The sequence below is a fragment of the Euleptes europaea genome, chromosome 11 (assembly GCF_029931775.1).
Source record: "Euleptes europaea isolate rEulEur1 chromosome 11, rEulEur1.hap1, whole genome shotgun sequence".
Taxonomy (NCBI): Eukaryota; Metazoa; Chordata; class Lepidosauria; order Squamata; family Sphaerodactylidae; genus Euleptes; species Euleptes europaea.
This window is the reverse complement of record NC_079322.1, coordinates 49,795,535-49,820,375: the sequence shown is the minus strand read 5'-3', so window position 1 is coordinate 49,820,375 and position 24,841 is coordinate 49,795,535. Positions and strand designations below refer to the sequence as shown.

Genomic DNA, 24,841 nt, shown 5'->3' with positions numbered 1-24,841 from the left:
TCAAGCTATGGATGCTAGTCTTCGTTCTAATCTGCTAAATTCTTTTTCCTTGCCTGACCCCAGAATTCAACTCTCAGACTGGCCTCCTGCTTATTCATACTCTCATTTTCCTGCCAGTATCAGAGCTACAAGCTTAAAACTTGTCTCTATCCACTAGTGCACCTTCCTAAATAAACACTTTGGCCATTTTTGCATGGTAATTAGCAGAGCGTTCCAGGCTGAATTGCCTAGCATATTTTTTTTTGAATTTTGCACGCTGAACCATTGTTCCGGAGCTTACCTGCTTCGCATTACTAAAGAGACCATTTAACACGACCTTTGGTGTTTGCCGCAAAGAATCTCCCTCAAGGAACAATGTAAAACAAGAGAGGCGCGTTAGCTATGCATATGCTAATAGCTATGCAAACAGGAACAAAGGAGCAGGCGAGTGGGGGGAGTGGAGCTTCTCCTTTTGCATTGGGACTGTGAAAAGGCATTTTTAAAGTCGCATTTTAAAAAAGAGCTTTGAGCGAGCATCAAAATTGACCATGCAAAAATGGCCTTTCGGTTCTCTTTACCTGGGGACACCTCCTAATGTGGTTGTTCGTGAACAAAAACCTCCCTCTGCTAATGAGGCTAAGGACACAAGGGGGATTCTGTACCTCAAACAGGAACAAAACTTACATCCAAGTATGCCTGAAGTTATTTATTAAAATATATATTTTAGTAGGTGTTTTTCAGTCATTCCTATTCGTGTATTTCATTGGCCGGAATAATGCAAGGCAAGAGCACCATTGCTTCTCCTTGGGGCAACTGGATAGAATCCAGTCCACATATTTTTCTTCTATCTCCATCTTGATAAGAGCTAAAGAAAGTGACTTTTAAAAAACAAACAATGAATGCTGAACAGTCACAGGGGGATCTGAGGCTTACCAGCCTCCAGGTAGAACCTTTTCAACGGATCTCCAGATTACAGACATCAGTTCTCCTGGAGCAAATGGCTGCTTCAAAGGGCGAATTCTATGGCATCGCATCTCTACTGAGCTCTCTCCCATCTTCAAATTCTACCCTCTCTATGCCCCAACTTCAAATCTCCAGGAAATTCCTAAGATGAAGTTGGCAACATTAAGGGATCCCGGAGTATTAGAAGCCCTTTATATCCAGGAAGGGAGTATTGGTCTAGCATCTGCCTAGCCTGCCATTTGAAAGAGAGATAAAAAGTAGTGGAAAAGTTGCATCACTGCCTACCTATAGCTATCGTTTCATCCCTATACATTGAGGTCCCCACAGCTGTGCCATTCTCCCTCCCCCCATCCCTTCTGTATAAAATAGCCCATAGCCTCTACCTGCAGCACAATGAGATGGCAGAACCGGCTGTGCCACTTTAAACTACAGGTTGGGGATACCATTTCTTAATCTCTCCTTTAGTTTAAAAAAGGGGAAATGTCCCTTATACACATAAGTGTGCAGTGGTTAGAGTATCAGACTAGCATCTGGGAGACACAGGTTCAGATCCCCGTTCCACTGTGGAAACTTTCTGGGTGACCCTGGACCAGTCACACACTCACAGGCTAACCTACCTTATAGGGTTGTTGTGTGAAGATAAAATGGAGAAGGGGAGAATTTATGAGCTTCCACGGGGAGAAAAGTGGGTTATAAATGAAGTAAATTTATAAATCAACTATGATTTCCCCCATCCTTGAAGCTCCACTAACATAGATCCTTAGATTCTAAGTATGAATGTATCAGTATGGTAGCACTGTACATATTTACTTTAAATAATTTACTTTACTTTAAATAATACCTTTGGTCCAGGGAAGCCTATGCCTCGCGAACCTTTTATCCCAGGCACCCCTTTCGGACCTTGAATTCCCTGAAGAGAGAAAAAAAAGATTAATTATTACTTCAGTTCTTGTAGGTTATCCAGGCTGTGTGACCGTGGTCTTGGTACAAGAACCTACAAGAACTGATGAACTCTGACCATGAAAGCCTTCAACAATAATTATTAGGTCGTTTACTCAGGATGAAATTAGATGTGACAGAGGGATCCATCTGATTAGATGAGGAAACTGGGGGGATCTCTCTTTTTTAAAAATCTAAAACTGAGTGTGGAGGTGAGGGGAGTTCCCATTTTATCTCATAGAACTCCATTCTTTGAAGCATGTCTCTTTCCACCCAGCTTCAAATTGCAGAATACAGTGAAGTAAGATGGGGGAGGAGGCAGACTTTTGCTCCCTTTTTCTGTCTTCGTTTTTTTTTAGAAAAAAGGACCCCCCACTTTGCATATGACAGGGGTTGAGCATTGTCCCCCCTCTATTGCATTTAGTTTGATATAAATGCTACAGACAACTGAGTCAAGAAGAGGTACCTACAAGGAACATTAGTGGATATTTTAAATGCTCACTGTGAAATGTCATATAGAAATGGTGCTTTCTGCAGGGAAGTAAACTGTTCTGCTACCTCAATATATAATCAGTGTCTTTCTAAGCAGAATTACACCCTCCGTTCAGGTTCATGCTCCATGCTCCAGGACCAGAGGAGCATGCCTATTATATTAGGTGCTTTGGAACACAGGCAGTACGGTGCTGCTGCAGTCATCTTGTTTGTGGGCTTCCTAGAGGCACCTGGTTGGCTTCTGTGTGAACAGACTGCTGGACTCGATGGACCTTGTTCTGATCCAGCAAATATAAGAAGATCCCTAGATCAGAGAGGATATGTCCGTGTGGAACAGAGGATATTGAAACCATCGAACATGCACTGATATGTTGCCCATTCTACCACGAAGTTAGATCAAAGCTTATTTCCCCCCTGCTTGGTAAATTCCCTGATGAGTCAGTCGAGCTTTTGGCAAAGAAGTCCTATTAGGAGAAGACCCTCAGCTTACGCTCCAAACTGCCAAGTTCTGCTCTGTTGCCATTAAAATACGCAGAGCTTTATTAGAGAATGATTGTTAGAATATTTTACAATTTTATCAATTTTAATGTGATAATTTTAACCAGGGGTTGCTTTTATTGACCTTACACCTTTATATGTACGGGCAGTCTGTGATTCTCCGGTGCAAAACTATTGTGTCTGGAAATTTTGATGTTGGCAAGTGATTGGTCAGTCAACCGTATTAATAAACTTGACTTGACTTGTTCTGATCCAGCATGGCCTTTCTTATGTTCACTAGGGTTATAAGCATGCCTAGGATACCATTCTCCTCCCCCCCCAAGAAACACCTTGAAACATTGGCTGCAGTATGTTTTTAATCAAACACTGTAAGGTCCATTTGCCTTGCTGTCCTTTGAAGAATAGTACTGAGATAACTGCATCCTGATTGTCAGCCCCAAAGGATTTGGTTTTTAATGAGGCTGTGCTGGCTTAAATCCAAGCATTAGATTATGAATCATGCAGTAAATATGCACGGTGTAAAAAAACAAGCACTAACTTAAACTAGCCAAAGATGGAAGAGCACCAGGGCTGGACAGTTCCAAAGGGGCTCAATAAAGTCTGTTGGCTATGATTGTGCCAACTGTGCAGTGTTGGTGTCCTCAGCAGAAACAACAGGGCCACAATTTATGCCCACGTTGATTCATAAACCAACAAAAAGGCACAACATGCCCAAACTTGGTATTGGACTGATCCAAACACAGTGTGTTGTGACTTCCCCAATGTCCATTTACCTGAACTCCTTGAATACCAGTTCCAGTTGGTCCCATTGGGCCCTGTGGTCCATCCATCCCACGCTCGCCCTGCATGCAAAATGCTCTCTTTAGTAATATATTGGGAGTTTCAACAAAAGTATAAATAATCATCACCATACTATTTTTAAACCCAAAGGGCCTTTCTCATATTCTTATGTACATATTAGCTCACCAGCTGTTCAAAAGAACACTCTCCTGGGGGATATCAAGAGCATGAAATTTAGAGTATTTGTGAAAATGATGAGATCAGGGCAGGATGCAGAAAAATGGCACTTATGTTTGTTCATGACGACGGGTTGGATCCAGCCAGCTTTTCGGCTCCATGTCACCCAATTCCCCCTCCTCACTACAGTCCCCATCCCACTAGACTTTTGTCCATGCAGGCTCCATGATTCTCAACAGAGCCCTTTTGGTGGTCAAAGGGGACCCTACCCTACCCTTTTCACCAGTGGAAGAGCTGGTTGCATCCAACCCAGCACATCTAGGCCATTTCATTTCCCCTGAATTGCTTATTCCACATGCCCCCTCAGTTCCTTGGGACATTGTCCCAAGTGGTTTCTGTGATGCTGCTTCAACACCGCAGCCATCTGATTCGCAGACTCTGTTCTCTGTGTTGCACCTTATCTCCTTTGACGAACTGTCCTGGTGCTCCAACTGGTCCTGCTGGCCCTTCAGAACCTTTGTCACCCTGGAAATATTGAGAATCAAAATTGAATTAAGGCTTAGGGATGAATCCGTGTGAATCTAATTGGAATCTACGAGCAGGCATTTAGTAGCTCACAGTAAGAAACAGATCTTTAGCCCAACGTTTCTTCAATAAATCATCTGATGATCTCAACAGACGACTTACAGATATAAAGCATACTTTCTTAAACAGGCATTATACTGCACGGTACCAAACTGCGATGCAAACCCTTGCTTGCACAGGTAGAAAACATCTCTGCTTGTGCAACTAGAGTCTGTGATTTCCATGGATTCCCCCTTCCAACTGCAGCCCCTTCTAATGATCCCACCCCATTCCCAAGGGTCCTCCGACTTGAAAAGTGGGTTTTGGAAGGGTGCAGGAAGTCCACCACAAGAAGGAAGATGGAAACTCCATTCCACACAGAACTCCACTCAGCAATCTCCTTTAAAAACATATCTTTTTTTCTTGCTAAATGGTGATAACCAAATGTGAGCCCAGTTTCAGTTAAGGAAATGGAGCAGAAGTTGAAGCCCTCCTCTTCTTTCCTAGCATGGACCCAATGGAACTGATGGCTGAATGAGCCTTTGCATTCTACAAACAGATGGAGACGGTGATCTTCATTGTATCTGGTTTTGCCCTAAAAACTGTCTCCAGACAACCAGCCATGGAAGCTTTATAGAAGTGCTGGCCTTTTCCTATCTGGCCACAAATTACTAAAACAGGTATGTCCGGACAGGCATGCTAGTAAACATGTTTTTGGATTAACTTTTGTGGATTTTCAAGGCTGCCCTTGGGTCCCATCCAGGGTTGTGTTTACTAGACCTGTAGCTCTCCTTCTAGCAGCAACCTCTGCTGTAGGAATTCAGCAGATGTAATAGAATTTTTATGCCACTTAATTTCCCAGGAACAAGCAACAAGCCAGGAACAACTTCACCTGCTTCATTTTCACATGTTAGGCTGCTGTAGCATGACCAGTACGAAAGCTGGCTAATTTAACCACAGCCAGGGCACGAGACTGAAAATAATAAAACAACTTTGGAAAATGTATCAGACTGTTTGGTAGTCTGTACACCCTCGTAGGTCTCTATTGGCTGGAGATCAGTTGTAATAGCAGGAGATCTCCAGCTAGTACCTGGAGGTTGGCAACCCTAGCCAAGAAGCCCCCTCCCCAGCAGGGGAAATTATTCCTCCCAGGGTTGTTTCAAGTTGGGGAAATGGCACAAGGGGGAAAGCTGAAGCCCCTTCTCCTCCCATGATACTAATCTAAATCAGGATCTTGGGGGGATTGGGAAATCACTTCCCAGCAGCTGTCATTTGACAGAGGGGAACGAGAGTCAGGTCAGTGGAACCCCGACCCAACTTATTAAAAAACATCACACGTACTTTGGCCCTAAGCAAAACAGGTAGAATAAGTTAGAAAAGCTATAAAAAAATGCAACACTACAAGGGGATGGCCCTAATCTCAAGGAATTTAGTTTTGGTTCAAACCATACTAAAAGATGCAGTCAAATATTTAGTTAAAGGGCAAGGGCACTGAGTGGGAGATCTGTATATCTGAGGAGTATCATTATTTTTCAGAAATGGAAAAGCAAGTAAACTATCTCAGTCAGCAGGAGGCTGTGAATCTTCCAGTACATGTCTACTAGGACAGGACAGATGTGGGAACAGGACATAAGACTAGTTTTAATTGTCGTAATTACTCATTGTTGCTATCTTTAAATCATGTTTGTTACTCAGGTTTTTCACATACTTTGTTTCCAGAAGCTGGTGACGGTTCATCAAGACATAACAGTCCATACAAATTCATGACAACATTGCTTTATTATCAGGACTTCCCAGCATGGAACTGTAAATGGTTTTTGTCCTTCAGGGTTAATTCCACATCAACTGAAGTTTCTGATAAAGCAGGTCTACTTTAATTATAAGCATAGAAGGAGTGACTACAGACAAATATACTGCTGGAGGTGGTTGTAACTATGTTTTGCAATTGACCTCATGACCAGAATTGCAAACTGTGGGTTGACTATGGTTTCCAACTTCTAGTTTGGAAGACTAGTGCAAAACTTTAGAGTGCTGGTTCAGATGTAGACTTTGACTTGGATTCCATCAAGAATTTTCATGGGTGGAGGGCAAAGTGCGATATTCACCAGTTCCCCCCTCCCCCTGCAAACCTTCAGCTCCTTGATGCTGTTCCTGGGGGTGTCCTGTTCCCAGGAGCAGCATTTCAGGTGACATTTCGGACTGGGGGGGGGCATGAAAAAGTTGCACTCTGCAGATGGAAATCCCTTCCATGCAGAGAATCCAACCCTATAGTTGTGGGATTCAATCCTATAGTTGCCTCAAAACGAAAGGTTATCAGAGCATGTGAGGGAGGGAGGGAGCCTGCAAGCTCAGTTCTTCCTCCATAATTCCAAACCATGGTTAGCAACACATGTGAACTAAATAAATATATAGAACAACTGAGTTGAATAGAGATAAGGGTGGTCCCTGATGAATAATGACATGTTGTTGGAGACTGAAAAGGAAAGGCAGGCTGCCCCCCCCACACACACACACACACATACACTGGTGCAAACGGACAAAACACTAGTAGAACCGAACCAATGTGTTTCATAGAAGCAAGCAGAAGTCTGTGGCAAGAAAAAACAATGGAATAAAATGTAAATGAAGATATTCAAAGGCGTTCAAAATGGTAACAGATTGCATGACCAGAAATCCCTATTTGTTTTCATTGTTATTTTTTTACCTTCTGTCCTGGAACTCCTTCTCCTGGTTGACCCCTTTCACCTGGCACGCCCTGAGGACCGCGGGGCCCCTGAATTTGGAACAGAAAAGTATGTTTCAAGACTGAGCTCCAAAGCACTGTTGGACTCTGATATATTCAGAGAGCATACCAAGAAGGAGACGCCACTCCCATTCTCTCCAGCAAAATGGAATACACCACATATGCAGGGATCTGTGTGCATTGCATATCTTGACGCTGAAGAGAACCTGTTTGCACACCCATAATCTTTGACTGGAGATGAGACTATATCTACCCTAATATTGGTGACACTATACGGAATGCATAAGGGAATCCCACAGTTATAAGATGAAAATTATAAAGGCCACTCACAAAATAGTCATTTGTTTCAAGCAGACAAGAAGGGTTACCTGTCATGTTTCATTTTTGTCCCTACAGGGCCAAAAATCCTTCTCAGTGGGGCTTACTCCCAGGGAAGTGTTCTGAGGATTACACTATATATGACCTTGGGCACTCTATCTCGGGTCTAAAATTTACCTCACAGGGGTTGTTTTGGTGATAAAATGGAAGTAGGCAAAATCATGTTCCCCTGAGTTCCCTGGAGTAAGGGTAGGATAAACATATAATGCATTTTCAGGTGTTTATCTCAGTTTGATAATCGTACATATTTTGATAAAGAGTTAAAAATGCAGGGGAAAGAAACCATTACCGTTTCTGGGTTGGTTGGTTTGGGGTTTTTTTTTGCGGGGGGGGGGTTGCTACTGTTGTTAATGGCTATACCAGGCACCATTCTAAGTTAAAGAACATTTCCTGCTAAAAGCTTCCAGTCTAGCATACCAATTCTAAATTTTTAGCAAATACAAATTTCAAACAGACATTGCATTTAGTTAGCAGTATCCTAAAAATGCTACACTGTAAAACAGTCTTCAGAACTTGACAAATTCACTTACTATGGAGCCTGGCTCGCCAAGTCCAGTAGGTCCTGGTGGCCCAGTTCTTCCTTCTTGACCTCTCTCACCCTTATAAAAAATATAAGGGAAGCGTTTATTGTTGTTCCAAATACCGTTGGGAGCAGAAAGGAATCAATAGAGTCGCACCTTTAACCCAGTCATTCAAAGGAAAGGTATGTTGGTAGCATTGAAATCACACCAATATACTTTTGGACAGGTTATATGAATTATATTCTAGGCTGTAACCATATGCTTAGCTGCATCGGAATGAACCCCAATAAACGTACGGGCTGCAGTATTCATCATGGGTTGAATTCAAAGGATCCCTTCCACTAGTGAGAAATCTACCAATGGAAGGAATTTTCCAAATGTAAGATACTTCTAAGTGGAAGGAAATCATTGGATCCAACCTAATGAGATGAATTCTATGAGTATGTTTAAGGCTTACATCGCTGTTTTGTTTCATCATTTAGCCTAGTCTTTGACCTAGCCAATGTGCCTTCATAATAGATTCTCAACTCCTCCATTTCTCCTCCATGCCGACAGAAAGACCAATGAGCTCATAAATGAATGAGTTCCTTGACCTTTAGTTTTCACACAATATATAATATTCAGGGATACAAGACATGTTGTCTTTCCATTCCGGCCACTTTTTAAAATCAAAGTTACAGGACATAAAACTCTAAAGAACTGGTACCAGATAAATAGGTTATTTATATGGATTTCTACAGAAACTAATTAACCCTCTCACTGTAGTGTCTCAGTGAAATCTTGTGGGAACCAATGTCGCTCTAGAAGGCACCACTTTACAGCTATCATCAATCCCACGTTAGTTTCCCATATGGGCCATGGCTGTTGTCATGCATGGGCTGAAATGGTTGTTCACTGGACTCTCCCTTTCTGTCAATGCCCTTTGTGTTCCTACAATGCATAAAGATGACGTGCATACATAATTGATCATGCCTGCAGTTGAGGGGAGTGGTTGGCTGTTCCCTAAACAACAATACGTTATTTCCTGCAATTAAACAAATGATTTATTACAGCATTTCTCTCTGTTTTTTTAAAGAAACAACAAAACCAGTTCATCTAAAAGAACTGCATGCAAAAAACAATGTTCCATACATATCAGCCTTGCAACTCCAAGGTATGTAGTATAAATACCATTGCAGAGAAAAATATGTCACAGGTGTAGATTGTGTATGTTACCTTAGGTCCTGGATAGCCAATCCCAGGGACTCCTGGAGGTCCATAAGGCCCTGTTGGCCCTGGTTCCCCCTTAACAGAAACATAAATTTCACTTACTTTGCGCATGACATGTTAGGCATTCTAGTTTACAGAAATTACATATTAGGTCTTTCGTTCGCAGCCTTTGGTGTGCCCAGTATTGGGATGTTGGTTTGCATTTCAGATTCTTGAGATTAAGATTAATATCTGCACCAACTGTGATCTGCTCCTGAATGTAGAGGAAAAGGTGGTGATGTTATCCCATATCCTGCCTTAATTTTTGCTTTACTTCTCCTCCTCCTTCCTTTTGGAGTGAAAAGTGGTACTTCATTGGATAAGCACAGACTTTCAAACTTCCAATTTCTAAGGATGTTCAACAGGAAACCAGAGAGATCTAGCCCTGTGCCTATAATCCTGGCAGGGATTTATAGAGTGCTGTGAGCGAACTGCGACTGACTGAGCAGTTAGTTGGGATCCTAAGCTCCACCATGGCTATGTAGGCAGGGAAAGAAGCAGGGGGTCAGTGTTATGTTTTCCTCCTACTAAGAACTAAAAAAAAACAAAAAACATGCCATCTCTGTTGCTGACACTGTGACAGCCTTTTAGTTTTTTTATTTATTGGCAGTCCTACTTGAGATTTTAAATTGTGACCTCTTATGTGTCTATATCATAATTTTTAATTAATACTGTAAGCCACCTTGAGTTCCTCAGGGTAGTAGGGTGGTTAATTAATGTTTTAAGTAAGGAAATAAATGAATGCATCAAGTTGGGAGTGGTTCTGTGGCGGAAAGACCTGAGGATGCTCACAAAGCCTCAGGCCTTCTCCAACGTTCCCACAGTTATGTTGAATTCTGGTCCCTATGGCAGTATCATTGTGGGTGGGCTGAGGTTACACTGGTATGGAACCATACTAGCATTGCACTGATGTAGGTTCAAGTTACCCCAATGTAGGAGCTTCATTGCAATCCTGAGCCTCTCCAGAGGGCTTTCAGCACTGGCCTTTAAACACTGGTCCCTTTAATCCTGGATCGTGCCCACCATTGACACTTTTCCATATCATTTGCATTACCTAAACTACTTCTGGATGGGGGCATGAAAATGCACCCGTGCAGCAAGTAGCATGGGAGCATGCACCCTGCTCCCCACTTCCTGCACTAGTCGTCCTCTTCCCTTTTCCTTTGTTTCCTCTGGGCAACAGCACAGATGCAATGGACCGCTTGCCCAGCCCCCCGCAGCTCGGCTACCCCTTTCCCCTTCTTTTCTCTATCCCAGCTAAGCTGTGCTGTAAAGCTACAGTTTGGCTCAGTCAGGAAAAGGGCGTTTAAAGGGCCAAAGGGGGAGAGGAAATGTGCAATTTAGTACCTTTATTACAGTCAATGACCAGAACAGGTAAACATATAAAAGCACCAATTTACACAAGTATACAATCAGCTACACATCAAAATAAAGCATGCTAGTTCATTTGATGACATAGATAAAATCACTTACAGAAAGAGAGCAACATATATAATTTTCAGGACTGTTGATTAGCGCAAGCCCTCTTCCGTCGTAAATCAATTGCAGCAGCACAAAATCTAGCCACTGAATATGGTGTATCGGAGTTTACATCTTGTAACAAAGAGATAGAGATGTCCCATATAACCAGATAATTTGTAAATTAATGGCGAGGTGAACCTTTCTCAGATAGCTGTATAATATTGGCAGTAGAACAGAACATGTTCAAAGGTTTCTATGAATCCAGAGCTACAGGGACATTTTCTGTCCTCATATGGTATCTTCCTGAACCAGCCTTCCTGGATGGCTGAGGGGAGGGCTTGACATCTGCCCAAGGTGAAGGCTCTTCAGTGTTTTGGAATTTCAAGTTTGGTTTGATACTCCATAGGAGTAGTAAGATACCTGCTGGATTCACTAATAATAAAGTTTGGTGTTTTGGCTAGGTCTATTTGTCGTTCTGTGTCAGTTATACGCTGTTTAATCATTGCCTTGGCCTGAGGTAGCCCATGTCAATTAATGCCTGCGGTGTAAAGCCTAATATTGAAACTTAGTACCACCATTCTGAAGCTGCAACCTGCTCATGGCCACTCATGGCTGTGGGTGGAGCGCCAACATGAATGTTCCACCTGAAGCCACCCCGCAGTTCCTTCTTTGAAGGAGATCAAAGGAGGATTTTGTTTGATCCAATTAAAGGGGAAAGCCCAGAGAAGTCTGTGACTCATATGAGCACAACATCACGTGGACACTCCAAATTAAAAAATCCATGCAGGGAAGATTCCCTGTGCCCTGTGTAGTTAGGGCCATTTTGGTACTCGTATCTGGGAATCTTTGGGTTCATCTCAGAACCCACCCTGGATCCAGAATAATTAAATAGATATTTAAAGTGTTGTCCTATAGTATTTGGGTCTCTTTTGGTACCTTTTCTTTATACTTTGTTAAAACGTGGTTAAAACATTATTACTTTGAGGGTGAAGATGTTATTATACTGATGTTAATGTTGACTTGAAATCTTTATTTCCCATCAGCAGGAACTATAAGGGAAGCCAAGAATAACATAAGAATATTTGTGTACTTTCAGATTTTCTTGTTAGAATTTCTACTGTAAATACTGTAGTATGATAGGAATCACGTAACAAGGCACCACAAATAAAGGCACCACAAATAATACTTTTTTTTATTAAAAAGAAGATATTATCAATTTTTTCTCATATAGTTAAAGACATCCCATTCCAAAAATTTTGGAGTTATTAATTAACACATATTTCAAATGGGTTTTTAAAGGTTCACATAATAAATGTGCATTCCAGGTTATGGATAATGGATAAAAACCATAATGCTAATTTGTGCAGAGATGCAACAGGCAACATCCTACATAGGTAGGTACTCTGGGCCAAGGAGAAGCTTTTAATTAATTAATTCCTCATGGTACACAGTCAGCCTTCTCTTCCACACAGCTGTACCCCATCATCTCATGGTCTTGAAATTATTAGCCTCTAGCCCATCTAAATGGGATTCCCCTTTTTCTGACTTTCTCTTACCAAAACAAATATGTGCTAAATGACGGAAACTTAACTTTTAAACAGTGGAAGCGTAAAACAAAGGCTATTTTCGTCTTGGTACAATTGATTGGGATCTTCACTAGCATCCCTATAGTACTAGGATCTATAACATAATTATAGGAGCTCCGTGACACAGAGTAGTAAGCTGCAGTACTGCAGTCCAAGCTCTGTTCACGACCTGAGTTCGATCCCAACGGAAGTCGGTTTCAGGTAGCCGGCTCAAGGTTGACTCAGCCTTCCATCCTTCCGAGGTCGGTAAAATGAGTACCCAGCTTGCTGGGGGTAAAGGGAAGATGACTGGGGAAGGCACTGGCAAACCACCCCGTAAACAAAGTCTGCCTAGAAAATGTCGGGATGTGACGTCACCCCATGGGTCAGGAATGACCCGGTACTTGCACAGGGGACCTTTACCTTATAACTTAATTATAGTCCTCTTCAGCCTATATCCTAAAAGACAACATGCAAAATCTCTCAATTTACACAGGATTTTCACTTTGTATTGGATTTGGCAATTTCCCTGTAAAGTGGGTTTCCTCCTTTTCATGAGGACATTCTGCTTCATAGATTTTTCCAAGAGTTTGTGCAAGAAACCACTGCAAGATTGTCCAATACAATAGAATATTTCCTAATGTAAAACACTGGCTTGTTCTAGCTTGGGGGGGGGGGGGGGATATGTTCATGTATGTAAGCCTGAGTGGAATGAAAAGGCTGACCCATGAAGGTCAAATAATTTCAGAAGATTTTTCTCAGCTGTGAAAAACACACTCAATTAGTCTCTTTCAAGTAACTACTGGATTCTTACCAAAAATTTTAGAAGCTGTTAATACAGTTAGCATATATGTCACCATGAACATTTTTCTGCATTAAGTTGAAAAGCTAAACAGTCACAAGTATTTTTTATGAAGACTAGGGTTCCCCCCGCCCCTCCTTTTTGACAGCTACTTTAAAGTAAATATCTACATTTTAACTATGACAGAAGTGGGCGGCTTCTGCATTGCACAAAATCAGAAATCAGAGAATGATGGCATTTCATATTTTTACAACATGCTTCTAGTCCTCATGGTCACTGAGAGAAAACTGAAAACAGCAACCCATATTGTTAAGTATCACAAACAAGTAAGCAAATAAAAAAGTCCAGCCCCTCTCCTCTTTGGAACACATGTGCACCAGATAGCTACAAAAGCAACCCTAAACAGGTCTACACAGAATCCTAAAGTCTATTCAGTGGGGCTTACTTCCAATAAAGTGTTAAGGATTGCATAATCTGCAGGAATACAAATTATACAATGTTGCACAAAATTAGAAAATCTGCATGAATTATATAGATGAATATAGTTTACTATTGTCACAGATAGGGTTGCCAACCTCCAGGTACTAGCTGGAGATCTCATGAACACATGAAGCTGTCTTATACTGAATAAGACCCTTGGTCCATCAAAGTTAGTATCGTCTTCTCAGACCGGCAGCAGCTCTCCAGGGTCTCAGGCAGAGGTCTAGCCCCTTTAACTCTCCAGGTTCTCAGGCAGAGGCCTAGTCCCTTTAACTAGAGATGCCGGGGATTGAACCTGGGACCTTCTGCATGCCAAACAGATGCTCTACCACTGAGCCATGGCCCCTCTCCTGCTATTACAACTGATCTCCAGCTGATAGAAATCAGTTCACCTGGAGGAAATGGCTGTTTTGGCTATTGGACTCTATGGCATTTAAGTCCCTCCCTTCCCCAAACTCCACCCTCCTCAGGCTCAGCCCCAAAAACCTCCTGCTGGTGGTGAAGAAGGACTTGGCAACCCTAGTCACAGAATATGAGCTTGCTCAAAATGTAATTCATTGTCAGCGTGGAACTATCTGTGGTTATAAATATGCCCTTGCATCATGAGAATGGAATCTCCTTTCTGTCTTTAATGACAATGCGATGTGATGGCATTTCTGTGTGCCATATTTGTGCTCAGTTGAAAAACCAGCCACAGCTTCTGCAGGGCCTCATTTATTCCGCCATTATTTCAGCTATACAACAGAAACTTCTTCCATGGAAAGTGACTTGCTCTGCTGGTATTATTCTCAGAACAGACTTATTATTTATACTCTTGGAAAGAGTGGCCATCATATAAATAACTGCCAGACTTTGACTTCATTCATAAGTGTCTGGAAACTTAATTTAAAAAGAGTAGCTGCGCGATCTTTGTATAAAAACGGGATTTGCAGAGGCCGCTTAGTGTCTATCTACCATAGTGCTCATATGAAAAAAGCAATGACCTTTCTTAGCTGAATGGGTATTTATTGAGTTGTAAAAAAAAAAAAAACATTTTATTGGGTAACTTCCTCCCAAGCAAGTTTTTCCCCCCTGTGTGTGTGTGTGTTAAGTGCCGTCAAGTCGCTTCCGACTCATGGCAACCCTATGAATGAAAGTCCTCCAAAATGTCCTATCTTTGACAGTCTTTCCCCCTAAATTTAGATAATGCAGATATGCGAGCTTTAGTCTGGATCACGCTGACTAAAAGAGTTCAGTTCTGTTGAGCAGTTTAGAATATAGAGAGTAAAACACTGGAGTTATACAAACATCAATAAAGGCTTGCCCAGTCATTAATGACGATGAAAAAAATGTTAGGCAGAAAGCGTCTGACTTATCCTTGTCCGTGAAAGCACTAGCAACTTACCTCGCAATTTAAACGTGTCCAGTACTCAAGCATCCAACACGACTTAAAATTTCTGTTCCCGCCGCAACGCCTTCCTCCGCTGTATTAGATAAAATCCATATGTTTTCCCCTCGCGGCAGCATTAATGTGCCAGCTCGAAGGAGCATTGTGATTGGCTGAGGTGGTAGCCTGCCGCGCATGCCCACTTGGTGCTTGAAACAAGGACGGCGATTGGTCCAGCGTGGGCAGTGAGGCAGGGGGAGTGGGGAGAACAAGGAGTGGATGGTGGGCTGGCAGCAGGAAGTGGATTGAAGACAGATTTTATGTTCGCACTTCAGGCTCTGGGTGAGGAAAACGTTTAATTTCTATTAATTCGCCGTATAAGCGAATGCTCTTAACACGGAGAAATTGTGCTCTGGAGACATCTCCGGAATCCTTCGGAAGAGATGAAGTACGAACATGCAAGGAAACCCCGTAGAAATCGGAGCTGCAAATGCGAAGTGCGGACATGCATGGTCCTTCAGGGCCAAATTGACTTGGTTAAGCTTATAGTTGCAAAGTCTGTCTTCATTGGGCTAATAAATATAATTTGGGTGGTAACTATCAGTCTCACTGAGAAAAAACCCACAAGCGCCGGCTCTGGACTTACCCAGTGCTGCCTTTGTGGCTGCGGGGTTAGGGAGCAAACAAGAGGGAAGGATTCCCCTCAGCTCTGTGTTGGCAGGAGAAGCCACGTGGCATGGTCCTGGCTGAAGCCCAGGCCAGCGAATCAGTCGTCTGGGCCAGCTGGGGAGGGGCGAAGCTTCCAAGAGGACTTCAGCATTTTCACTCTGGTCTGCCCCTCATTTATCTAGCTGACTGCTGCCAGGACCAGGACCATTCTCAGTTGGCTCCTGTTTACTGTCCTTGAGCTGCTTATAATCTTCACAAGTGAACAATGGAGGAGCAAAAAAAGAGGTCCCCATTCTTGAACTGGATTCAGGAAGGGTCATCTGATCTTGAACTGGATTCAGAAAGGGCCATCTGATGTTACTGTTTCTTACAAAGTGAAGTTAACATCAACCAATTTTTCCAGCAATGGTGGCACATGTTGTAGGAAGCTTAGGGGATTTACGCAGGGCTATGTTTACTTTTGTTTGTCCCTGTTCTGTCTCACACCTTCTACTCCGACGTTATAGTCCGTTCTATGAGGAATCTTTCCAGGGCTCGGGGGGTAGAGACATAGCTGCAGGTGACTCTCCTTACAAGAACCCCGAAGTTTGGTAAAAATTGGGTCAGGGGGTCCAATTTTAGGGGCAAATTTTTACTCCATTGGAAACAATGGAGGATGGGGGCAACCTCTTTGGGGGCCTATAAAATTGGACCCCCTGAACCAATCTTTACCAAACTTGGGGCTTTGTGTAAGGAGAGTCACCTGCAGCTATGTCTCTACCCCCCGAGCCCTGGAAAGATTCCTCATAGGCTATAATGGAGCCGATTTTTTTTATTCCCACCCCCCACACACACACTGAAAAATATGGGGATTTGGGAATATTCGGGAATCCCAAACATTTTCAGGTCCAATATACGCGAATCCAAATTTTCCTGAATTTGTTTTTTCACACTTACACACAAGAGTAAGCAAAGCAGCAACAATGGGATGGGAGGTTATTGCAATATTATACGCAGACAAAGCTGAAAATTCTACAAAAGCAGGATATTCACATTTATTTTCCCCCATTTTTCTTTCTGAGCTGTAAGACTAAAATTGGTTTGTAAAAAAAAAAGGCAAACAGAGAATTAAAAAAAAATTAATACAAGGGAAAAGTGCAAGGGAGGCCAAGATTCCACAACTGTTTTGTGTCCCAAACATTTTCCACATATAATGCAGTTCCTGTGTGTCTTCAAATGTTCTAGTTGCCTCAGAAACACAGCCAGGATGTTTCACACAATGCACACCCACATCTAAGGCAACAGAAGCTGCATTCATTAGACTCCCAATGACTTAACAGTCAACTTTAAAATAGTGTCATTAACATCAGCCCTTATAGTGATACATGTTTAGATGTCAAATGCTTAAATATACAAAAAAAGCATAATAATTTTTCGATATAAATAAGGAATAGTGTGCCAGTACATGGTGATGGGGGGTGACTGTTGAATTCATCAACTTTTGATTTCATTGCCTCGTGGGTCCCAGAGAAACACACTTCCCATTTATTGCAACACAAACTCCTTTTAAAACTCAGAAAGAACTTCAAAACCTGTTTGCAATGCTGCCAGGTAAGAAAACCGAAAGCTTTACAAAGTGTTTAAATTTTTTTTTGAGAAGTTCGTTGTGGCCAGTAATTTCCACATTCTTCATTGATCCGTCGCTTTTGTTAAAATTGTAAAAAAGAACTGATGTCATTTCAGCATTGCATTTATCAGCACTCCTGTCTATTGAGATGTCACAAATCTACATTCGCCGTGACTCTACATTACCAGTGACAGGGTCACATGGTGCTAGGGTGCCATCTGACTTGGTCTGCGAGGTAGTTAATGCATCCTTGAGAAAGGGAATGGCTGCCCCAGTGACCCCCACTTCTTTTCAACTTTCAGTGAACCCTAGGGTTGCCAGGTCCCCCCTCTCCTATGGCGGAAGGATTTGGGGGTGGAGCTGGGGCAGAGATCACACGTGTGTGGCTATGCACGTCGTGATTACATCACTTCCGGTTTACACGCGAAAGTGCCGCATTGCGACGGGCCACTTTACTACTAAAGAAGCCCGTTGCAATGCAGCACTTCTGGGTGTAAACCAGAAGTGACGTAATTGCATTGCGTGAGGCCGCATGCGCGGTCCCCAGTCCTGAGCAGGTCGATGGATTGGCAGGCAATTGCCTGCCAATCTAAGTGACCTGGCAAACCTAGTGAACCCTACCCTGTTTATATGAATTTGGCAGTGCCCCATTTCTTCTAAGTGCTCCTGCTCCTGACCTACGTAGCTAGCCTAAGCCTCTAGGCCTCCTTTGTCAATCATTCACACTCACTAGACTCTCTGTTCAACCATGTTGTATGGCTAGTCTGAATGATCTGTAAGCAGACTTATTTGTTTATTTACTTCTGCTCTACAAGTCCAATAATTTCAGCTCTGCAGCTGAAAGAGTTTCTCTTTGAACTGGAATGCACTGCTGGATGACATGCCAACGCTCATGGCTTTGATGAAAGAGTTTGGGTGGTTTAACTTCCTTCTTCTGCCAGATGTAGTGAAATCTGGCATGTGTACACAGTAATAGGTGCAGCATCTACAAACGGATAATCAACCCACTGTAAGACGGAAGGACTCAATTCACACAGCTGAACTCATAACAACTGGATTCACTAAAAGAAAACAAAGTAGGAGGGATGCAGTATTGTTCAAAAACTGAGTTCGTTCAAATGGATGTGTTGCATCTTGCCTCAGGCATTGATTATCAATATCAAGATATGCTTGACGTATCTTAAAGGCAAAGGTCCCCTGTGCAAGCACCGGGTCATTCCTGACCCATGGGGTGGCGTCACATCCTGACGACTATCTTAGCCATCGAAAAACATCTAGCCATGCAAATAATGACTAAATGGTCAATGTGCCCATGGAATTTTTCAGATAACCTTCTTTTGACAGAAGTTCTCCACTTTGTTGGCCCTCATATAAAATTATGTATAATGTATATCTTACCTTTTTTCCTTGAATACCTTTTGGACCAGGCTCACCTGGAGGGCCAGCGATTCCCTTAAGCAAAATACCAAAGCCAAAATGTGATTTCTCCCAATGGATGCAAAAACAATAACTTTGTACAGTCTCAATAACAAAGAGTATCCAGTGCATTAATTTCCCATCTCTTGTTTTTAATTCAGTGCTGCTTTCCTGCTGCCTTGCCATTCCTACCTTTCAACATGATTCCCGTCTACTAGTTTTAAAATGAAATTACGACTTTATATAAACAAAAAGTAAAGTTCATAACAAGAGTAATCTCCAAAACCAGGAATGAGTGGATTTCTTGTTTATTGTTCAGGAATTTTATTCTGTGCTATATTCCACTCCTTTAAATTCCAGTTCCATTAGGAAAATATTTGAAGTTAATTTCAGAAGTAGAGCATCAGTACTGTGTTGCATCTTTCAGTCCCTCCTGTTCATTTGCATCTTTTCCTCCACTCTGCATTAGTGAAGAACAATCTTATTAGTGAAGAACAAGCACACATTGGTCAACCTTTCCATGAAAGAGAAACAAAATGCTCCCTATTGCACGAACCTTGTGCAGAGTTAATTCAGTCTAAACCCATTGATTTCAATAGGCCTTGAGACTGGAGTAACTCTGCATAGCATTGCACTAATATAATTCAACTACTGCTGCATATTTTTTTGTCTAGTGACTAGACAATATGGCTCTCTTAAAACATCAGACTGATAGTCAAAGAAATGACAGGGCACAGGAGAAAGACCCTGCCCTCTATCCCTAGACAATGAATTGGCTATTAAAGGGCAGTTCACTACTTAGGAAAGGGTGCTCTGGGCTTGCAGCTACTGTGCAAGGAGCAGCACCCATTTTGAAACATTTTCTGTGCCTTGAAACCACTTCAGAATGGGCTAATGCTGTATAAATATCCTGGGAGTCACTATGCCTTCCCCAAGATGATAATTTAATTTGCAAACAGATTTGGAGCAACAATGTTATAGATTCTGAGCCGAACCTGGGTCAATCAACAGGGCTGCCAACCTCCAGGTGGTGGCTGGAGATCTCCTGCTACTACAACTGATCTCCAGGTGTCAGAGATCAGTCCTCCTGGAGAAAATGGCCACTTTGGCAATTGGACTATATGGCATTGAAGTCCCTCCCATCTCCAAACCCCGCTCTCCTCAGGTTCCACCCCCAAAATCTCTAGGTAATTCCCAACCCAGAGCAACCCTATCAATCAAAGACAAATCTAAATCTAATAAATATTTCATATATCTAGTAAATATTTCATAAATAATTAAGCTAAAACCTAAACCTTGCTTAGGATGCAACTGTATAATGCTATAATTAGTTGTCAAAAGCACTGAGAAAATCCGGTTTCAGTTTCCCCTACGGTATAGACAGAATTCTCCTGCAGCGTAAAGCTTTCTACCCTGGGAACTCCTCTCGGTCACAGGAAAACATTTATGGAGAAATGTTAGACATTTTCCTGCTGGCTCAAAGACTGAGGAATGGGCGGCGGGGGGTCGGCAGTTCCACTGAGAAAGGCAAAAAAATGTTCTCACAGTTCTGCTTCAAGCTATGCACTGTGGTGCAGGACAAGACGCCGAGCTTTTGAGAAAGTGACAACAACCAAGAAAAATGAAAGCAGGTTCCCCCTGAGAGCAATAATTTTCAAACACAGTGACAGAAGGCCAGCTGTACTGCCCAAGAACATAACAGTGCAAAGCTCACTGTTGATGAAGTTCCTAGGATACGAATGCCCTAATGCTGCCACAGGCAAGAGCACTCCTGGATTAAACCCTCTAGCCCAGCATCCTTCTCCCAATGGAGGAAGGCCACATGCCTCCAGGATAGGGTTGCCAACCTTGGGTGTGTTTTTTGATTGGTTGTAACCTCCAGATGGTGGCTGGAGATCTCCCACTATTACAACTGATCTCCAGCTGATAGAGATCAGTTCACCGGGAGAAAATGTCCCCTTTGGCAATTGGACTCTATGGCATTGAAGTCCCTCCCCTCTCCAAACCCTGCCCTCCTCAGAGTCTGCCCCCTAAATCTCCAGGTATTTCCCAATCAGAAGCTGGTAACCCTACTCCAGGAAGCCAGCAAGCAGAGCATGAAGACCCTCTCCTGTTCTTTGTTCCCCTCGTCTGATGTTCAGTATGCTTCTAAATAGGGACGTTCCATTTAGTTACCCTGAACATTGATTTATATAATCAATCATCCCTCTGCTGAAACATCTGCAGTGGCTTCCTGAGCACAATTTAAAATGCTGGTTCTCACCTTTAAGAGCCCAAATGACTCAGAGCCAGTGTACCTGAGGCACCACTTCCACCCCTACTGTCCAGCCCAGCAGTAAAGAGCCAGAGTGGCATAGTAGTTTAGAGCAGCAGACGCTAACCTGGAGAACTGGGTTTGATCCACCTCTCCTCCAAATGTAGTCTGCTGGGTGACCTTGGACTAGTCTCAGTTCTCCCAGAACTCTCTCTGCCTTACCTACCTCACAAGTAGGGTTCCCAACTGCTTGGTTGTGGCGGGCAATTGCCCGCCAATCAACCAAGCTGGTCAACGGGCAGAAACAGGAAAGGGAGAGTGAGCCCCCCAAAACGTGCACACTCCTGGCACGATACGGTTACTTCCAGGTTTAGAGTGGGATGCTCTAGCCATAACCTCCGAAAACTCCATTTCTCCTCACACCTGCCATTCCCCCCATCACCACTGCTGGGGGGATTTAGATTAGGGGAACAACATAGTGAGGAGGGATTAACCTCTCCTCCTCCTAGAACCCCTTATGCAATCCACATTTGACCCCCTTACAGCAGAGTTTTAAGAGTGGAAAATCTGATCCAGTTGTAGACCTCCCCACATCACTGGACTCTGGTACAGTTCAGACATAGCCAGTTAGCTCTGGTAGAGTCACTACTATTAAACAGACTTACCTGAGGGCCTCTAGGTCCCTTTGGGCCAAACGGACCTTCCTGCCCCTGTGCAAATGAAATAGCAAAAGGGTATATATTACTAACACATTCTAATCCAAATAATACAGTTTTATAATAGTACTCAGATAGCGCTGCTGAGGCCCTTGGATCAGCGTATTCCTGGGCCATTTTGATGTGGCAGTCTACCCCTGCATGCTACACTCCCAAGTCAAAACTGTTTCATTTGTCATGATGAATATTGAAATTTTTGACACGTATAAATTGGGGGTGGGGGGAGGTGAGTGGTCAGGCAGAGACCTAAGGCTAATTCCCTTAGGTAATTAAAATTTCTGGAGTTTCTTGGCAGAAATCCTAACTGTTATACCTGTTTAAAAACAGATTAATCAGAAAGAAGGATGTCAGTCATTCATTGATTCATTCATGCACAAATCAGTATATAAGGTATTTTCTTTCCCATACTAATTGTTCCTTGCACTTAGGAATTTAGGCTGCAAACCTATACATACTCTCTTGAGAACTCAGAGCCCCCGACGGCTGCAATTTCCATTTACAAAACACTCATTCCAGCATCTCACCTGCTCTTGCCCTGAGTAAACACGCGCAGAATTGGGCAGCTCATCTTTCCCAGTCTGCAAATTCCATATAGGAATATTTTTTTCCTTCCAAAACCCAAACACTTTATGGGATAAACTGCTAGGGAGGTAGGGGCGTGATGAGATGCATAAATCAGTTCATGCTTTTCTCTGATGCCTCTGCAGTTGGGGGGGGGGGCACACTTTCTCCTTTAGTCAATTCTGCTTACTACATGGGAAAAAACCCCAGTCAGTTCGATCGCCAAGGCAACAAAACTATTAATAGAAATAAATAAGCTTAAGCTTGTTCTCTGTAGACTCATATAGACCATCCATATCTGAAATGAATTCAAGCAATCAGCAGTTATTTGCATTACAAACTATTATGAAAGCAGTACAGTGTGCTGATTGGCCTTTAGAGATAGCCCAGACTTTTGAGCAGCAGGAAACACCAGTAAACACTGCTGAACTCCAGGCTGTATATCCATCTTTTTATTATTAAAAAGAAAGAAAGAAGCTGTGCCAGGACATACAACAGGGCCATCCAATATGTTGCAATGCCCATCTGTCTAGATCAGTGGTCGGCAAACCGTGGCTCCCGAGCCGCATGCGGCTCTTTGGCCCGTTGCGTGCGGCTCTGCCATTTCTGCTGATTGCTATTGTTTTATTCTTAGTGGAAGACATCGCAGGCAAAAAATAAAAATAAAATAAAAAAGCACGCTTTAAGCCAAAAGGCAAGTCCCAGTTCAAACCAAAAGCCAGAGCAAACGGGTCACAAGCTCTAAGGAAGCCGCCCCACCCCCTGATCGGGGATTAGTTCTTCAGGGGCAGAGCTTTCTTCTCCCGCCTATGGGAGTTAGTGGGGAGAGGGTGATTGACAGCGCTTAAAATAGCGGCGCCCATCAATAGAATAGAGATAGAGGCAAGAGAGAGCCGGAGCCTTGATTGGACGCCTGGGCATTCTGGCGCCAAGTTCGAAGCCCATATAAAGCGGCAACCGGGCCGGCTTCTTCTCTTCATCGCCGCTGTGCGACTCGCCGCCGCGCCTCTCCTTTTCTTTTCCGTTTTCGCCTTCCCGCCGCGACCGCAATGCTGTCCTCTCGCCCCCCGCTCTCGGCCCACAACCAGCAGAAGAAGCCCTCCTCGCCCCGCATGTCGCCCATGAACAACTTGGCCTTGAGTGACAAGGAGAACACGGTGAGTGCGGCGGGCCAGCCCGATAGAGGGAGATGAGGGATCAGGGGATGGGGAGGCAGCTTTGGCAGGCTGGCTCAGAGGCAGCGAGAATCCCAAGGCCTTAATGAACAGCCAGCATTTTCCCGCCTTTGCAACTAACCATTGATGCACGGGAGGGTTTCGCCTCTGGATGCACATTCCCCCACCCCATCTGAATTCTCAAAACTCTGCATGGGGGCTTATTGTTGAGTTTGGAGAATGTGGATGGGGGAAATGTGCATCCAGAGAGAGGCAAAACCTCCCGTGCATAATTGGCCTAATTTGGCTCTTAAAAGAAATCTCAATCATTGTACTGTTGATATTTGGCTCTGTTGACTAATGAGTTTGCCGACCACTGGTCTAGATTGTAAAGGTATACGGTTGCCAGCTAGAGATCTCCTGGGATTACAACTGATCTCCAGGCGACAGAGATCAATTCACTTGGAAAAAATAGCAACTTTGGAAGATGGACTCTATGGCATTACACCCCATTGAAATCCCTCCCCAAACCCCACCTTCCTCAGGCTCCACCCCCCAAATCTCCAGGTATTTCCCAACCCAGAGATGGTAACACTGTGAATGTAGTTCTGAATAACGAGACTGTGTTCCCAATCTTTTGCTCTGCCTCTCTGCACTGTGTGCCCCGTGCCTGGCTATTTTCTATTGGCATGATCGCTGCCATTCTGAGAAAACATTCTTGAGTCATGTTTGGCCACGGTCTTTTCATCTCCTTTAGCAAGTGGGAATCCTGTGGGTGATGAGAAACCCTGGCCTGTTCAGAAGTCACTTCAAGTGCTTAATCCATTACAGCTAATGTTTTACAGATGTTTTTTTTTTCATCCTTGTCCTTAATAAAAACTGAGTGACAGACAAGTTCTTTCCTTACATTTCTGCAGTCTTGGCATATGGCTTCTATGTTGAATTTCCCTGCCAGCTGCTCTCTCCTTTTCTTTTATCTTTGTGCATAGAATCGCCTTCTACTTTGTCACATGCTGCTAATGTTAACTTACACTGTTGATATGCAGGCTAAGAATTTGACAGTTCACACTGATTCCTTTTTAGCAGCCCATAGAATCGTAGAAGTGTATTTTCGATGGTCTTGTCATTTTTGTCACAAAACCTAAGCAGATCAACAGGCTGTCTATAAGAGCAAAGTTTATCCTCAAGGAGAGGCATTCCCTGTTGTTGACAGTGGCTGAGAACAGATAATTTTCAGAAAGCAGCTCAATAGAATCTGGGATTTCCCATACTGGACATACATCCTTTGTCCCACTGATCAAACAGGCTTTGCGGGATTTTTTGGAATCAATACAAAATCTTGCAAAAACCTAGAGGGGAAAGTGGAAAGAGGGTGCACACCAGAATCAGTCCCCTCTCTTTCAAACTGCATTGGAAACAAAATCTTGAACTAAGAGGCAAGGCAGGATATAAATGTTTTAATAAAAAATAAAGTTAATAAAATAAAAAATAAAATCAGATCTCTGCAAC

The 24,841-nt window shown here is 43.1% G+C and overlaps 1 protein-coding gene across 1 annotated transcript in view; it reads right to left on the bottom strand.

Annotated features, from left to right (window-relative positions):
• The window catches only part of COL28A1 (collagen type XXVIII alpha 1 chain), a 73,700-nt gene that overhangs the window by 32,493 nt on the left and 16,366 nt on the right, over positions 1 to 24,841 (bottom strand). Inside the window, exons 10-17 of the mRNA XM_056857819.1 lie at positions 21,567 to 21,611; positions 18,630 to 18,683; positions 9,250 to 9,318; positions 8,044 to 8,112; positions 7,097 to 7,165; positions 4,285 to 4,353; positions 3,645 to 3,713; positions 1,784 to 1,852 (exon numbers count right to left, since the gene is read on the bottom strand). Coding sequence (XP_056713797.1) covers positions 1,784 to 1,852; positions 3,645 to 3,713; positions 4,285 to 4,353; positions 7,097 to 7,165; positions 8,044 to 8,112; positions 9,250 to 9,318; positions 18,630 to 18,683; positions 21,567 to 21,611 — 513 coding nt within the window. The remainder of the gene's footprint in view (positions 1 to 1,783; positions 1,853 to 3,644; positions 3,714 to 4,284; positions 4,354 to 7,096; positions 7,166 to 8,043; positions 8,113 to 9,249; positions 9,319 to 18,629; positions 18,684 to 21,566; positions 21,612 to 24,841) is intronic.